The sequence below is a fragment of the Nycticebus coucang genome, chromosome 6 (assembly GCF_027406575.1).
Source record: "Nycticebus coucang isolate mNycCou1 chromosome 6, mNycCou1.pri, whole genome shotgun sequence".
Taxonomy (NCBI): domain Eukaryota; kingdom Metazoa; phylum Chordata; class Mammalia; order Primates; family Lorisidae; genus Nycticebus; species Nycticebus coucang.
This window is the reverse complement of record NC_069785.1, coordinates 100,392,526-100,404,683: the sequence shown is the minus strand read 5'-3', so window position 1 is coordinate 100,404,683 and position 12,158 is coordinate 100,392,526. Positions and strand designations below refer to the sequence as shown.

Here is a 12,158-nt window from a genome sequence, read left to right as displayed (position 1 = left end):
AGAAATTACTAACCACAGTGTGAAGCAGACTGGGAGAGGGCTGGTGCCCCTGTGAGGGTATCAGGGGGATCAGAGGTAAGGTAAGGGTTGGAGTGGTGGCCCTGCTCGCTATCTGCTTGTCCTGTGACTTTTTACTGTGGGCAGTGTGTTCTCAACAGATGATCCTGTGGAAGCCCAGAGGGGAACGAAAGTTAGTTTAGTGCCAGTGCCACCCTATGGAAGGGATGCGGGACCTGATAGATGTAAATGGGATTAAGAGAGCCTGCTCTTCAAGTTCCACTTTTGCTATCCCAGTTTTCTTTGCTCTAAGAATGAAGCCCTGTTGGAGCTTTCTTAAAACTGGTGGTGCTCCACTTGGGAGCCCCCATCCATCTTCACCCAGGCAAGAACCCAGAGCACCTGCTATGGGTTGTAGGATCGATCCTTCCTGCCACGTCAGCTTTTGGAATTTCATGGTGGCTGCCAAGCTAAGGCCACCTGGCCTGGCAATGTGCAGGAAGGTGAAGATGGGCTTCAAGGAAGGGCATGGCCATGCCCATCTCGGATTCTGGAGACCTGGGCTCTATGTGAACGTGTGACCTTGGGCAAATCACTTACCCTTCCCAGGCCTCGGTTCCTTCATCTGCAAACTAAAGGTAGCTCCAGAGTCCCTACCAGCTGCGAGTGGGACTTGCAGTTCAGCAGGTGGGATGCTGGGGCGCAGCGCCAGGCCCCCGGGGCGGCTAGGGGCGGGGAGAGCCAGCGCAGGGTTGGTGAGGAGAAAGGGGTTGCCCAAGAGAGCGGAAGCTACCGCGTGGCGGGGTGGGGAGTAAGCCGCATACAGCGCCGCGGCCCGAGGTCCCCGAGGTTATGTAAGGAGCCGGGCAGGGGGCCCGGCGGAGTGGGAGCTCGGAGATGAGAACCGGAGGGGGCGGGAGCGGGAGCGGGAGATCTAGGGGGTGGGGTGGGAGGAGCCCGGCGGGGGCGGGGCGGGCACCGCCCGAGCGCGGCCGCCCAGCCGGCGGCCGCCCAGCCCCCGCCCGCCCGCGCTTGGCGGCGGCGGCAGCAGGAGCCGAGCAGCCCGGCGGAATGGAGCGGCGCCGGGGCTGAGCCGGGCGCGCACTGGCCGCTGCATGTGCCGCACGGGGAGCGGCTGCCGAGCAGGCGGAGAGCGACCGCGAGAGGCCCCGTCGGAGCGGCCGCCGGAGCTGCGCCGGAGATGGGGTGAGTGAGCCGCGCCGCGCGTACCCTGCGCGCACCCTGCGCGCTCCCCGGAGGGGCTGCGGGGCCGCGGCTCGCGTGCCAGGCTCGGAGCCCCCAGGCAGCCACTGCCTTCCCCAGCCGGGAGGGAGCGCACGGCCGGCGCGGGGAGCCTGGGGCCGCCGATCTGCGCCCTCCGACAGCCCGGCCTGGGCGCGCCGACCCCCGCAGGACAGGCCTGGCCGCCCACTTTTTGCCCGGAGCCCGCGGCCCTTCTCCCCCAGCCGTGCGGGGAGCGGGCTTCTGGCAGCACCGGTACCCTCGCCGGCTTCCGCGCTCCGTTGTTCCGCGGTCCCCTCGCCCCCGGGCAAGACCTTCTCCAGGGCCTGTGTGTGAGTGTGAGGAGCAGTTTGTCGTTCTCCACGACTGGATTTATTACAACTAAAACGGAAATCGAAGTTTTCCTGGAAAGGGGACACATCAAACCGTACTGAACCTCCGGCGTAGGAGTAGTGCAGTTGGGATCTGCGGTGAGATGGCTGAAGGTGGGGACAGCCGGTGAGGAGCCAGGCGAGGCGGCGGCGAGGCGAAATAACCGGGTAGATGCTCGGGAGTGAAGTTGAAGTACTCTCTGCCCGAGTGACTAATGCTTCTGAGTATATCAAGTAATTGAAAAGCAGGATTGCTTTCCCCTCGGCGTCTAAGCAGTAGGCGCTGTGAGTCAGGGAGCCGAGCCGCTGTGCTAATAACACAATTAACTCCTTCCATCTGCCCACCTGGTGTGAGCACACGGCGGTGGTGTGCGCATATCCAGGGAACTGGACTTCTGCCCGTTTTACAGAGCAGGAAACGCTCAAAGTAGTTAGCTAAAGAGCATTTGTAGAAGGGGGACATTCAATGAGCAGTAGAGGCAAGGCCCTGACTGTGGGCATCGGGGCGAATAGGTGAACCAGAGCCCCTGAATCTGTCCTCCGCTACTGAGCGTGGCGTTTGCAAACAGAACTTCACCGGACCCAAATACTTCTGCTGGGTTGGTCTAGAGATCTTGCTTTCCTGTTTGGGAGGGATGGGGCATGAGAAGGCAGTGGTGTAGTGGAAGGGCCACATTGTCCTGGTGGCCTACCGCAGCCCCCGTGGGTCAGTGGCTTTATTGCATCTTACTCCAGGTTAAGTTTCTGCAGTCATTTTACCCACTGAGACTTACTTAGCCAGGGAATGGGGGACTGCCGAGTATTTGGAGGCATAGGCCAAGAGGAATTTTGAGAGGTGCAAGTGTGAGAATTGTGAGCAACACGGGCTGGACAGGGCACCAGAGAGGAGTGAGGAAGGCAGGCAGAGGAAGTTTGCTGATGACCTCTGTGCCCACCAGATCTGCAGGAATGGTGGGTGATCTTACCAGGCACCCTTAGCTGGGAGGCAGCTCTTCTGTAATATTTCCAGTGAATCCTTGGGGAACTATGAAAGGGCTGATCTTTGAACAGTGGGTAACAGTGATCTTTGAGGTTCTCAGATTTCATACTTAAAAAAAAAAATGTATGGGGGGGCTGCACCTGTGGCTCAAAAGAGTAGGGCGCCGGCCCCATATGCCGGAGGTGGTGGGTTCAAACCCAGCCCCCGCCAAAAACTGCAAAAAAAGAAAAGTATGGGGCAGCACCTGTGGCTCAGTGAGTAGGGCGCCAGCCCCATATATGGAGGGGGGGGGGTTTGAACCCGGCCCCAGCCAAACTGCAACAACAAAAAAATAGCTAGGCGTTGTGGCAGGTGCCTGTAGTCCCAGCTACTGGGGAGGGTGAGGCAAGAGATTCACTTAAGAGCTGGAGGTTGCTGTGAGCTGTGATGCCACCGCACTCTATCAAGGGCAACAAAGTGAGACTTTGTCTCTAAAAAAAAAAAAAATGTATGGGAAGGAGGAGTTGGAAAATATAGGTCTCAAGAAGGAAGATAAAAGGGATCTGGTAATTTTAACTCTCTCTCCAGCCCTCCCTCCCCCCAGCCAGTACAAAACCAACCCAGCACACTTGCATTATCAAAAACAAATATTGAAACTCTGTGGTTGAGATCAAATAGTTCTGTGGAAATGAAAATGTTTACTCATAAAAGCTTAAAGAAAATGTCAGAAAATAATTTTTGTCTGTGAAAAACCAGGGAGGATTAGTTTGGGGATTTTGTTTAAACAAGGATCTGTCTTTCATGTAATTTTAATATCCTCCAGTAAATGGTAAATATTACTCACTTTTTGTAAGTAACAGCTGGTTTGTGACTCCTAGCTACCTCTGCCATTTTTAATATATCTGCTCTTCTATAATTTACTTGAATGTACAAGCCATGGTTGTAAATTGAGATGAAGCTAAGGGTTGGGTAAGCAGTTCAGATAGAGGAGGGTGGAGGTGGCCATTTTAACTGAAAATAGAACCAATGTCATCCTTTCTGAGAGTTGAGTAGGGTGAGGGGGAAGAACCAAGAAAGGGCAGCCAGTGGAAAACCTTGCCGTGGCCGTATACTCTCATCATGGCTCTACTGTGCAGATACAAGCAGGATTTAATTAACGAAAAAAAACAACCTGAGTTTACCTCTCCCCACCTAAGATGCTTTTCTTTAAATGTTCACTGCTGTTTCCCACTTCTCTTCTGTGAAGTGTTCTGTGTTAAGTGTGTGGTTTCTCCAGTGAGTTTGCATTCTTGCTCCCCAAGGCAACTATTTCACACTTCCCTTTTCAGGCTCTCTCCTCCTCCCTGTGCATACCCCGTTTCATTGACAAAATAAGAGTTACAGACCCAGGGCCCTGGCCTGGGGTCTTTCTGACCCACTGCCTAGTCCAGGTGGCAGCTGCTATTACCTTCTCCTACTTGCCTGTTGTCTCGGTCCCTTTCTGTTGCTATAAAGGAATATTTGAGGCTGGGTAATTTCTAAAGAGGTATATTTGGCTCAGGGTTCTGCAGGCAGTACAAGAAGCATGGCACCAGCATCTGGCGGGTCCTCAGGGTGCTTCCACTCAGGGCGGCAGGTGAAGGGGAGTTGGTGTGTGTAGAGATCACGTGGGGGAGGAAGCACAGAGAAGGGCGAGGTGTCAGACTCTGCTCAATAACCTGCTTTCATGAGACTGAGAGTGAGAACTCACTCCACTTCCACAGGGAGGGTATTACTGTATACGCGAGGGACTCCTGTCCCCTTGACGGACATCTCCAGTTGGGCTCCACCTCCAACATTTGGATCAAATTTCAAAATGAAATGGGAGGTCCCATACCCATCCCAAAGCACCTGCTTTGATGGGTGACTGTCCTGTCCTACTGGAGGCCCACTCCTCCTGGGTAGGCTGCATCCCACCCCTTACCTTTTCAGAGAATATCTCTCCTTCTAACCTCTTCTCACTCCGGCGTCTTTTGCATCAGTATAGGAGCATGTATTAGTACAGCAGGGTCCCATGGAACTATTCACATTGCTGAGGACACGACCTGGTGGCCGCTAGATTAGACAGTGTGGCTTGAGCTTCTCCATCTGTCCTGCATCCCTTTCCTGCGTCCATTCTACTTCTCTGCTCCCCTTCACCTGAAAACATCTCAAAAGATACATGCAAGTCCATTGGCCATATTCACGTTTTTCTCCTGCCATTTGTTTACCCTCCACACTTTACAGCCTGGCTTCAGGCCCCACCTCTGAGCCTAAACTGCCAGGGACAGATGGCCATGTGTTGTCAGATCTCTGCCCTCAGCTTGCCCCACCTCTCAGCAGCATTCCCTACAAATGGCCACTCCAGCCTCCATGAAACAAGGCCTCTCTCAGCCCCTCTGCTTCTGTGCTCTCCTGGCTTTCCTCTTACATTCCTGAATGCTCCTTTGTGGTCTCCCTGCTGGTTGCTTCTCCTTTATCTGATTCCCAGAGATGGAGGTGCCTCGGGACTGATCCTGGTCCCTTGCTCTGTCAATGCTCTCTTCCTAGGTGATGCTCTGTCAGCCCCTGGGGCTGTAAACACTATCCACAGGCAAATGACTCCTATGTTTTTATGTCTAACACAGACCTTTCTCAGGGCTTCCAACTCCATCTGTACATAGAGCCCTCTATATTCCTTCCCTCTGTCTTCCCCATCCCAGTCAGTGACCCTGTGATCCACCATAGTGGCTACAGCGCCGGCCATATACACTGAGGCTGGTGAGTTCAAACCTGGCCCGGGCTAGCTAAACAACAATGACAACTGCAACAAAAAATAGACAGGCATTGTGGTGGGTGCCTGTAGTCCCAGCTACTTGGGAGGCTGAGGCAAGAGAATCACTTAAGCACAAGAGTTAGAGGTTGTTGTGAGCTATGATGCCACAGCACTCTACCCACAGTGACATAGTAGATTCTGTCTCAAAAAATAATAATAATAAAATAAAATAAAATTACAAATCAGATCATGTCTCTCTCCTTACATACCTCCATCTGACAAGGTGCTGGCCTCTGCCCAGTCTCCAGGTCCTCCGGCCACACTGCTGTGTCACTCTCTGCATCCCACTAACATGGCTCCTTTCCTTTTCTCGTCCTGCCTGGGGTCCTTAGACTCACTGTTTCCTCTAATTTTGGAATACACTCACCCTGTCTCTCCAGTACCTTCCTCCTCCCCTTCCTGTCCCTTTAGGCATCAAGGTTACCTGCTCAGGGTCTTCCTGAGCATCTGTGCAGAACACCCACTCTCACAATGCTCTAACCCAGCCTGACCTTTGTTTCCTACAGTTACTGGTCACTGCACACCTGTAACCAGGTGAGCTTTGCTTACTTATTTGTCGTCGGTCTTCCCCCAATAGCATCCTGCAAGGATATGGCCCTATGTTTTTCACCAGAGTCTCCCAAGCCCTAATGTAGCATCTGGCACCAATAGGCCCCAATAAATAATTTTTGATTGAGTTAATATTTGAATGTGGTGGGCAGCCTTTCTTGGATGCTGGCCTGGAAGTTGTGATAATTTGGGGATTACCTTTCACATAGCTTATTTAATTGGGAGTTGCAAGGGCCAAGAGAGAAAGAGATCACATTTGGATGTACTTTTCTTTTAATGCTGAAGCAATCCATTTAACTTTTATAGTAACAGGGGTTAATTTGCAGGCTGTCTGCTGTCATTTGAGTATTGGGGCTATAAATTATCTTTTTACTGGCCTGCAAAAGGCCTACAGAAAAGCCAGTTTGTCTGCTGGTGTGACTTTTAGCTGATTCTGTCATTGTTTACAAACAAGATTACTGTGTTACTGTTTGGTTTCATTTTACACTCATTTATTTTGTTCAGCCAAGGTAAGGATGCCACAATCTTGGTTATCTGATACCTCGGGCAGCCTTTCGGTGCTCCAGACTGATTAGCTTTCTTTTGATGTTTATTCCTTCTTTAATTTTCCATTCTTCCTGAATCACACCAGACTGTGTAGTTCCAACAAGTTACAAGGCGTTTCTTTGGGTTTGAGTTGGTGAAAGAAAATAGATATAGTCTCTCAGATACATGGAGGTGGATTTGTCTTCTTCCGTCCTATGGGTTTTTAAATGCTCTGAGCTAAATTCAGTCAGCACCTTTATCTACAAGGCATTTGGTGAGTGCTCTTGGGATCTGAGGGTGAGCAGACCTGAGGGTAGTCCCTGCCCTCCTGGGAGACTGAGCACATGCACAAGGACCAGCTTTGTGTGGGAAACACTGTGAGCTTGCACAAAATGTTATGTTCCATAGCATGTTAGAGTGGTGGTAGGGTGTTCATTTATTGGGGGAATTTAGGCAAGATGCCCCAGTGTACTAGGCAAAGATGCTAAAGGGCTATTAGCATTTAGGGTCACCCTGACTCGTTTAGAAAACCATCTCCCTAACAAAGAATGTGGGCTGGCATAGGCACTAAGTTAGTATGTGCTGACCGAATGAGTGGATACTCGTGAGAGAAGGCTCTCTTGGGTTGACTTTTCCATGTAGAAAGCATAGTTTATTAGATAACAGTAAGGATATGGAAGTGGACTAGACAATGTTGCCGTAGACCAGGGATTTTAGATAGGGGATTGGATTAGAAGGCTTCACTGACAAGGAGCATTAAAGCCTGAAGGAAGGAGGACAGGGAGTTCTGTGGGCGTGTGGGGTGAGAATGTTTCTGGCAGTGGGACAGCATGTGCAAAGGTCCTGAGACAGGAGCGTGGCTTGTTCAGGGAACAATGAGGAGGCTGATGTGGTTGAAGAATGAGTGAGAGGTGTGGAAGAAGCAGGTAAAGGGGGCAGCAATGGCCAGATTATGTCTTTGGGCTGAACTTTATGTTGGGAGATGCTATTCTTGTTGGAAACAGCCTCGAAATTCCTGGTCTTGAGGGTTGTCAGGACAGAGTAAAAGGCACATTTGCTGCTTGAACACAGTCATCTGACAAAGACCCTGAGCAGAGCAAGTGGTTTGCTTTTGTTTAACGGACTCAGTGATTTGTTTAAATTATTAGGTATCTTTTCTGTTGGGAGCCAAAGATGTGGTTGCCCTTAGCAGATCTGTCAGACCTCATCCGTTACCTTTACTCCTCACTCAGTTTCATGGCCCTTACCCTTGTTTGCCTTAACCCTTTCTCCTCACCTTTTTAAGTTAAAAAATGAAGATATGCTTTGATTTTTTTCTAATGATAAAAATATTCCATGTTCATACTAAAAAGTAACAGCATAAAGAAGGAAGTGAAAATTGTCTTCCCACCTCTTAGGGACAACCTCTGTCAGCATTTACTGTCTTCTCTTTTTGCTTTTTTCCTTGTATATATGTCTGCTCTGTGTCTAGATGTATGTCTACAAAGAGTAAATATATTTTTAAAAAAATGGAATCATTTTATACACTTGTTTTATAACATCATTTTTTCAACTTAAAATATATGGAGTGGACATCTTTGTATGCCAATAAATATAAAAATACATCATCATTTAAATCCACACCTACTTCTAGTTTGTCATTTTGCTAAATTTATATATCTTTGTAAACCTCCTTAAATCCTTTCTAGAACAAGACAGTCTTCTTCTTTTTTTTCTTTTTAAGACATTTTGACAATTCTTAAAGCAGTTGTTTCTTTAAATGAATTACTGAAGGAAAAAATGGTAGGGGAGACCAAGATCACAATTACCGTTGGGTAATTTGCAGTGCCTGTGTAATTTGGGGTGAGTCACGCTTCTCAGTGTCTCTTGGTAAGAACATCAAGGATTCATTGTTGCTAAGGCTGGTTGGTGGACTGATACCCAGCTGCTCAAATTGCTTCTCCTTGTTTGGAAATATCAGGGCAGAATAGTTGTGCTTTAAGATAGACGAGAAGAGTCTTTGCAAGCAGAAAGCCCCCATGTCCACACCTGGAAGGCTCCCTTCTGTTACAGAGGCTTTTCGTCTGGTCTAGATCACCCCTCCTTGAAAGAGAGGGTTGTCAGGGACATAATACAAAGGAGGGTATTACATTCCCTGCTGTAGTTGGAAGGCAAATTTTTTAAAAATACCAAACGTTGGGCAGATCCAGTGAAATGTCACTTCATCCTGCGCAGACCTCTCAAACCTTGGGAGAACTGCCCATTGGTGCATGGGGTAGGGGTGAGGGCCAGGACTCCCTTTCCATTGGACAAGAAAAACTTCCTTCATCTTTGTCCAATGTGACATGAACAGCAGTCAAATAGCTTAGTTACAATAGAAAAAAGACATTTTTCAGAATATTAGAAATCTCTGGTGCATGAAGTCCTGATCTTAAGAGTTAGTTAGACTTTGCTTATTTTCCCCATGAAAATAAATTGAGCAAAAAGAACCATTTAGAGGAATTGGGGCAAGAAGCCTCTCATTTGCATGGGTTTTAGTACCCTGGTCTTTTCCGCACTGAGTCTGCATTTTCTAGGTGTAGCACACACAGGCTGCCCCCAGGAGTATTTGGAGGTGCAGAGGTGAAAACTGGCCTCAGGATCCAGGTTCGTGGTGTGTGTGTGTGTGTGGAGGGGGGTGCGGAGGGTGGGAGCCTCTCTGAACGCATTGTGCAGGCTCCTGTAGTTCTGCTACCAGGGTCTGTTAGTCATATGGTATCCTTCTGGAAGAATTTATTTAAATTATATTTCAAATTAGCTTGTTAGAATAAAAATATGCTTGTGGGGAACACATTTAGACATTTGTCAAAGACTAGAGAGTTTTTTTTTCAAAAACATTTTTATTCATGAGTCTGGTTGATAGTCATTATTATTCTTCTAAGGGGTTGGGGACAGTGAAGTCCCCACCCCTATGCAGAGGAGCTGAGTACAAGGTGTTGCCACAGCCAGAGGGGCCAGCCTGAGAGCCATGCATTAGGGCTCTAGCAGCTCCCTGGAAAGGAAGGTCAGCATGAGGCTGGTTCTACAGCCAGAGGGGCCAGCCTGAGAGCCACGTGTTAGTGCTTGAGCAGCTCCCAGGAAAGGAAGGTCAGAGCAAGGCTGGGTCCCCATTGGGCATGGGGCTCTCAGAGATTCCTTCTTTGCCTTGCCTGGGGAAATCTTAGTCAAGATCACCAGCCAGGGGCAGGCCGAGCCCACGCCACCCCTTGTCCTCCTTTAGCTCTGGGGGAATCTTGTCTGTGGATTTTGGGGTGGGGCATCCTGGGGGACCTAATTAGTGAGGAATGCTGCAGACCCCACTGCCTAGGTATTAGCTTTCTTTGGGATCTTTAATTGGGAAAGCTCTTAATTGGAGTTGCTTAGGTGAAGAGAGAAAAGGAGAGTTGCTTTGGCTTCTGTCCTGAGGGAGGGAGTGACAGAAAAAGTCCTCATGGGGAGAAGAAACAGTCTGTTCCAAAGGGGAGGAAAAGGAGCTCCTGGTGGAAATGGTGTCGAGGCATGTTTTAGCTCAGTTGGTGTGAGGAAGAGCTCTCTAATCCCTCCAGGAATTCCGACTCCGGGTAGACTTGGCTGTCTCACGATTGGTGAGTCTGTTGTCATGGAGGGCTACCATGTTGTGAGGGGCTGGGAAGGATGGTGAGTACAGCCAGGCCAGCCCTCCTGGGTCTTGGCTGGCTGTGTGGACTTAGACAAGTCATTTTATCTCTCTAAGCTTCATTGTCCCCATTTCTTAAAGATAGAGGTGATTATATAGAAAATGAGTATTTAGCAGAGTGCCTGACGTGTTAAGTGCTCAGTAAATGGTGGCCAAGCTGGTCGTCACCATTGTGTTTTCCTTGGGTGGGAGATTGCCGTTAGGGATCTCCTGGAGTTAGGTGGCCCACCCCCTCATCCTTGGTCCCCTCAGGTACTCCCTGCATCTCCAGCCTCTCTGTAGCCACCTTTGCTCCCAGGCCTGAGCAGAGCCAGAGGCAACCTCTGTCATTGGGTGACTCAGACAATATGAGCTTGCCCTGCGAAATGTCGCCTGGTTTTGCCAAGCCTGTCTGGTGGTGCAGGTGGAAGAATATCAGCAGCCAGATGACCTAGAAGATCAGGAGAGGCAAGCTATAGGTGTGGATAAGAAAACCAGTCTGCCAACCAGTTGCTTTCATGGGGAGGCACAATTGTGGACAAAAGGGAGGGTTTCCACCCATGGTGACATCAGACTAGGGATTTGTGTTGCTGGTCATGGAACCTTCATTTGATTATTTACTTTCATAGTGACCCATGTATTAGATCATTAAATATGAAATGTCCAATTTCAAATCAAAAGCACAGTTAATTATGTCTCAACCTAGAGCAGCAAGTTAATCAAAGTACACACGTAAGCAGTGGAGAAGCCTTGAGAGCAAGTGGCAATGAAATCACAAAATACATTTTCCATACTTTGTTGAGAACTGCATATTTTTCCTGATCCAAGAAGTGGTCCGAGCCTAGAAGAAGTGGTAGTCAGAGGGTGTAAGTTTTGGTGAATACAGTGGATGACGGGTTCCAAGTCCAGCTTCCGCAGTTTGAGTAGCATTGTTTGTGTGACAGTGCTGTCTTGCAGGAGGATCGGCCTGTCTCTATTGACCAATGTCAGCTGCTTAATCACAAGCATTCTCATTGTGCCATCCAGTTGGTTGCAGTAGACATCTCCTATAATCAACTGGCCAGGTTTCATGAAGTAAATAATACCAGTGCTGGACCAACAAACAGACATGATTAGCTGTTTTGATGAATACTCAATTTTGGACTGTGTTTTGGCACTTCATCTTTATCTAGCCATTGTGCCAAACATTTGCGATTGTCAAAAAGAATCCATTTTATCACACATAACAATACAGTGTAGAAATGAGTTACCTTTATGTTGTGAGAGCAAAAAGAAGTAAGTTTTGAGATGATGTCTCTTCTGATACTTGTTTAATACACATGGAACCCACCTCTCCAGCTTCTTTACCTTGCTGACATGTTTCGATGGTCCAGTATCATTGGAACAGTGACGTCAAACCTTGCTGCTAATCATGTGTAGGTTGAGACGGACGCGCTTCCACTGCAGTTTCCAGCTCATCATTATCCACCTTGGTCTCAGGTCACCTATGCATTGTCGAGATTAAAATCACCAGAATAGAACTTCTCAAACCAGCAGCATACTGTGCATTCATCAGCTGCGTCCTTCCCAAATGCTTCCTTGACATCTCAAGCTGTCTGTGCTGCACTGGTTCCATGACAGAACTCATATTTGAAAATAACACAAATTTTTAACTTATTCCTGGTTTCACAAAAATTGCTCTATTCTACAAAACTCTTAGAAGTGATCAAGGAATACAGCAGCATCTCAGGTTACAAAATCAACACTCATAAATCAGTAGCCTTTATATATACCAACAATAGTCATGCTGAAAAAACAGTCAAGGACTCTATTCTGTTCACAGTACTGCCAAAGAAGATGAAATATTTGGGAGTTTATCTAACGAAGGATGTGAAAGATCTCTATAAAGGGAACTATGAAACTCTAAGAAAAGAAATAGCTGAAGAAGTTAACAAATGGAAAAACATACCATGCTCATGGATGGGAAGAATCGACATTGTTAAAATGTCCATACTATCCAAAGCAATATGCAATTTTAATGCAATCCCTATTAAAGCTCTGCTGTCATACTTA

General features: G+C 48.4%; 1 protein-coding gene across 1 annotated transcript in view; it reads left to right on the top strand.

The window, feature by feature from the left end:
• The first annotated feature begins 1,016 nt into the window (after positions 1-1,016).
• Positions 1,017-12,158, top strand: part of HOMER2 (homer scaffold protein 2) — a 111,764-nt gene continuing 100,622 nt past the window's right edge. Inside the window, exon 1 of the mRNA XM_053596205.1 lies at positions 1,017-1,203. Coding sequence (XP_053452180.1) covers positions 1,199-1,203 — 5 coding nt within the window. The 5' untranslated portion in view covers positions 1,017-1,198. The remainder of the gene's footprint in view (positions 1,204-12,158) is intronic.